General features: G+C 29.9%; 1 protein-coding gene across 1 annotated transcript; it reads right to left on the bottom strand.

Annotated features, from left to right (window-relative positions):
* Nucleotides 1-378: 378 nt before the first annotated feature.
* On the bottom strand, nt 379-5,243 carry LOC111030122 (the record flags this gene model as incomplete). The annotated part of the gene is made up of 3 exons (XM_022309481.1): nt 3,815-5,243; nt 1,652-1,927; nt 379-456 (listed from the first exon to the last, which is right to left on the bottom strand). Coding segments are annotated over exons 1-3 (594 nt in total), but the record flags the coding sequence as incomplete, so codon positions are not given.
* Nucleotides 5,244-6,068: the final 825 nt, after the last annotated feature.

Below are 6,068 nucleotides of genomic sequence, written 5' to 3'. Positions count from 1 at the left end.
CATCGTCGTCGTAGTTCTGCGCGTCAGGTTGCCTACCCAAGCTAATCACGGGGTAGTAAGTTAGGTGGCCTAAATACATTAAATCAAGGAGCAAAAATCTGTTCTGTCTTATTGGTCTCGACAATCGGTTGAGTGGTCCTTCGGATAACCCAGACATTTGGGCACGTACAATAATAATATACGTTATATGTGTAACTTAGACAGTTTACTCTCAATGATATATGTCACTTTTGAAAATAATATGCAATAGCTCTAGCTTTTATGTTAGAAGTCATAAGTTTCACCAACAAATTAAAAGTTTTTGTGAATTTATAATTATATTATTATAAGGATGTACATTATTAAATCATCATAATGTGAATTCATATTTTAATTTACCTTTTCAATTGCATTGCTATTACGCATCATCAAAAACATACTAAATAGTTCATGAGCTTCCAAATTTCTCGCTCGATCCTAAAATTAATGAATAAAATAGTGAATAAAAACAATTAAATTAGAAAAGAAGATTGGAGGGTCAAGTAAGACAGAAATATATAGATTTTAGGTATAATGATATATTTTTATGCCTTGTTTTTTTATGACGCAAAACGCTAAATTATCAGATCCATTATAAATATATAAATTCTACCAATAGAAAATGTTGTTGTATCAAATTCTATTATTTTATATACTATAAGATATTTCTATAGTATAATTAAATATAAAACACAGGATAATTAACTATGACAGGCCATGCATGATGTGAGATGATGCAATGTATAAATATACATTATACATGTTCATTAGGTATACACACACAGCACATGCGACACATAAATAATACTTATATTTACACGCCCTCTCTATTTTAATATACCAATTTTAAGTTCAAAACAATTGTATTTTTTTTTATCTTCTAGACAAAGACCACCCTAAAAGATTGGAATGAATGGGAACATCAACGAGTTGATACGAAGACATAAGACTGTGGCCATTTTTAGTATTTACATATCTTATAATTTTTATTGTCAATTAAATATTTGGCTTGTATTTCATGTACGGCAGTTCTGTCACAAAAAAAAAAAAACAATCGCACGCAACTCTGCACTGTCACAAAAAATGCGAGCTCGTATTTCGTAAATACTGGTCTATCTACTCAGTGATTCAATTTGCCACAGGAAAACACTACTAAGTGTTTATATCTATAATTAGGATATCGAATGGACTACAAGGCCTAATTTACAATACTACAATAATAATACCTTACATGACACAATTGACAACATTACCATAAAAGTATCAGCATAATTATAGTCGGTGACTAATATTCTATTGAGATAACAATGTTGTCAGCAGCAGTACTATATAGTACTTAAATTGTTATATATACTTCATATAATGTTATCAAAATAATAATAAAATTATGAATTTAACAAATTTGTATTCAAATGAAACGGTTTGAAATACATTTTTTCATAAAAAATATTAAGAACCTAATACTTGACTACTTATTCTATAGTTTCGTTTATCAGTGATTTAGTAATAGGTATGTTATTAAAATATGTGAATGAATTCCGATTATTATTTTTTTTTATTTATTTATTTATTAGCCATTAAGATTTCTAAAACAAATTGAATATTAAATATATGAATATCAAAATGGGTTTACCTCTGCAGTAACGACTACATTGTCAATAGCACTTTTTATAAATGAGTACATTTGATTATAATATACACGATTTGGCGTATTCATAACAATATATAACCGATAAAGTAGAATGTTTAATTCTATCTTATTAATGTATGGACAATCTGAATTTCTCAGAGAATGTAGTTCATTAAAAACAATTGATTGTTCTGATGTTGTTGCACTCGTATATAAATTACTAAAATGCCAACCACCAGGCCATACAAGAACTTCAAAACTGTTATTGGCTAATATAATCTGGAAATAAAAATGTATTGATTAATTATGTATGCTTGATTATAATAAATGCACATAAATACATTTTATCTTAGAATTCTCCGAGATTCTAAGTGTTTATAAATACATTGAAGTATTATAGTTTAATATGAGTAGTTATAACAACTCATTTTACTACATACATTTATTTAATTATTTAAGACCTCTAATAACTATGTTGTTATAGCTTTAAAAACAGTAACGAAGTTGAGTTAACATGTGACTCTTACTAATTTAAAAAAAGAAGAAAATTAAATCTTTTAACATAAAACTTAACTTACATTTGTCTACATTACTTAACTTAACGATTTAAAAAAAAATAGAAAACTTGCATAGTCTTGTAAAATTAATCCACCTCCATAAATTGTTTGTTAATAACGTTTTACATTCAAAATAACTGCTGAAGTCATTATAGTTATTGTGAAGAAACTAAATGTATAGCTATATGTACATGATTTAGAATTTAACATTGCCGGTTTTGTGGCATTTTTAATAAATTTACGATAATATGAATGTTAATAACGTTATTTATGTTATAAGAACAAAATGCTTTCTATGACGAGCTGGATAGAGTATATTATGATGGTCTATTTTCGTGGAAGTATTGACAGCGAATGGAGTAAAAGTTGGAATTGACGAGCAACTGAAACTGGCCGTCTAAGCAGATGATCCAGTAATAATGGCAGAAAATGAAGCTAGTCTAAAGGATACTATACGAAATTTAATGGAAAATCGAAAGAGAATCAGGTTAACAATAAACGAGGATAAGACAAATTACATGGTCGTAACTGGAAATAACCATAGTGCGGGGCACTTGGATATTGGGGACAATAAATTCCAAACAGTAGATAATTTCAAATACCTAGGAGTGGACATAAAAACTAACTCTTTACCAAGTGCTAGTGAGACCCGCAGCTTTGTATGCATGTGAGGCTTGGACCACAACAAAATCGGATGAACTTCAACTGGCCACCTTCAAATAGAAGATATTAAGGAGAATCTATGGAAAAAAATTAACAATGAAGGAGAATACAAAATGAGGATAAATCAGGAAAAACATAACCTATACGGATAAGCGGATATAAACGGAATATTAAAAAGTAGTAGACTGAGCTGGGCTGGTCCTTGTGGTGATCGTAGTGGCAAATTGGACAGGTCACAAAATGGAAGCCATACACAAAAAGTCCTAGAGAACGTCCTAGAAGAAGATGGAAGGAAAGAGTAGTCAAGGATCTGAAAAAACTTGGAATAGAGAATGGGGAAGAACTGACAAGAGACGGAGACCCGTGGAGGCGAGCGGTTGCTGCAGAAATGGGTCTTAATGGCCTGTAAATGACTTGGAGAAGAAGATTTTTATACTAACATACAGGTATTAGATTTAAAAAAAAATAACTATAATTTCCAACTCTAAGACAGATAAAATATTATTTTTGAGTTTCCTTGTATCATGTATAAACTTGGCTTCTAAACTATGAAGTCGGCTTTGGTGTTATTATTCATCAATACAATTGTTTCTTAAATTGCATTATTACTGCTGTAACCTACAGTCGCATTATTGACGTGGAAGTCACGGGACCACTGTTGAGTTATTTGAATAAGTATTTAAATATAATACTTAAGATTTTTATTTTTAATGTTTCTATGGAATGTCATGATAATTGATCGAATCAAACTGTTTAAAAAGTAAGTGTTTGCCATAACTTATTATTAACTACCTAGTTACCTACATAATTTAATTGTTGTATCTAATTTATTACGTCATGTTGGATTTGGTAAGATGCAAGGTCAAATTATTATGCAGTATTCCAAATAACATGAAATAGGTATCAACATTTTAATTTGTATCAATAACGTTTTGAAATTAATTACTTTGGCATCCCGTTTATACTTCAGATACCTTAAGTGATCATCGTCCTTTATTTCTTCAAGGTCTAGCAATGATTTGAAACACATGCCTGCTAGTTCTATATAATGTTTTAATTCTTTTGGATAATGTTCATCACTGTTACAAAGTGCTCCGTTCAATTCAGCTAACCACTTATATGCTATAAACATGTCACGCATTTTGTCTTTAGTTGATGAATATTTTAAATTGTATACTTTAGCCATTATTGCAAGTTTTTTTGTTTTGTAGTCTGTATTAATAATATCGTCGGTATCAATTATTTCGTCATCTATACTTGTATCATTTTGTATTGGTTCACTATTCCTGCCTCTTTTTTCCGTTTGGCCTTTGATGAAATGTTTCAGTATTTTGATTGCTTAGAAATAAAAATAAAAATAAAATACTATGTTTCAAAGTAATATTGAAGTATCGTAAATTCATCAAATTAGTTTAATTAAACTTATTTTGCACATTTTATTAATAATTTTGGATGTCTTACTTATACATTTCAAAAATACTTTGTTGGAGCCAAGTCAATGAAGTCATTATGACCCTGTGTAGAAATTCGAAGCTACTTCACAGATGAGTAAAGACAATTTACCATTTAGAATGCATATCAATCATTGGCGTAGACAATAATTTTTATTGAAGTGTGGGGGGGGGGTATATGTATTCATTATTTTTAAGGCGCACAGAAGGTAAATGCTCTTGCTCTAATATTATATAAAAAAAGTTTGTAAGTTCGTACTTATCTGCCGTTCAGTAAGTGTCCCGAAGTTACACTTATGTATTTTTTTCAAATTATCAAAAATATATTATAGACAATTACTAATTGTCATACTTTAAGTGATGTAGATGGTTTGTAGAATAAATTGTTCATAATATATAAATAGTATACATTATCATGTATGTTTGTTTTTTCAAATTATTTTCATGGTTATAACGCTGGGATTTCGATACACTTTGAATTGTTTTTCGAAGTGCCGTGATGATCGTTTTACAACATAAACTCTTCATGTATATTGGAAACAGAATGTTTTTAAAGGTTAAGAAATGTTGTATTATTTTGTTCTAATCTCTTAGAGCATAAATTCAAAAAGTGGTGTATATCGACCCCCTGTGGTCGATTCTGACCTGTAAGTGGTCTATATCAACAAAAATTAAAACTGGGGTGCATCATGTGTAAATAAGGGTCCACAAGAGTTATAAGTCGAGACATTTTTACTAATAAATTGTATAATATATATATTGAAGCCATTGAAGAGGTCTTAAAAACTGTTTTACACAGACCTGCATATGATATACTGAAAAAAATTCCTTAAAGCAACAATACACTTCAAAGACGCATTGATGAAATGAGTCACGATGTTTAAAGTTATTTGTGTAATTATTTGCAAACAATCTATTTCTCCCAACAACTAGATGAGTCAACTATGCCTGGTAATGAAGCACTATTATTAGCATATGCTCGTTTTGTTATGGATCAAGAAATCCATGAAGAACTGCTCTTCGCAAAAACGTTGACTACAGACACAAAAGACGAATCAATATTTAATGTTTTGAAAGATTATTTCACGGAAATTGCGATTCCTTTAACAAGTATAATATCAGCAGCAACAGATGGAGCACCTTTCAAGGTTGGGCGTTATCGTGGTTTTCTAAATCATTTAAAACGATATGTATCCGAGTTGTTTGCAGTACACTGCGTCATCCATCGACAACATTTAGTTGCTAAAAATTAAGTACCAGATTACATCAATCTCTTCAATTAATCATAAACGCAGTAAACAAAATTCAGAGTAACGCAATGAATTCTAGATTATTTGCACAGTCATGTGAAGAAAATGACTAAAACTTTCATCGATTACTCCTTCACACCGAAGTAAGGTGGCTATCGAAAGGATTATGTTTGATAAAATTTTTTCACTTTTTGACACTGTTTTAGAGTTTTTGGGTGATAATGATCCCGTATTAAAAGAAAATTTGATCCAAAGGAAGCAAGACATTGCTTATTTAACAGTTCTCACTGGTGATATGAATATTAACATAATTGGTATAAAAGAAAATAATAACGGTTATTTAAATTTGCTTTCGGAAAATCAATATGTCTCTTTTATTAATGTTTACACAAGATTACCTATTGGTTTTAATCATGCGTGTTTAGACCATATATTCATTAATGGGAACGATTACCTAATGACTAAAATTAATGCCGGTGTCATTTTAACTGATATCACT

Source organism: Myzus persicae, unplaced genomic scaffold (genome assembly GCF_001856785.1).
Source record: "Myzus persicae strain clone G006 unplaced genomic scaffold, MPER_G0061.0, whole genome shotgun sequence".
NCBI classification, from domain to species: domain Eukaryota; kingdom Metazoa; phylum Arthropoda; class Insecta; order Hemiptera; family Aphididae; genus Myzus; species Myzus persicae.
This window is presented reverse-complemented; position numbering and strand designations above follow the sequence as displayed.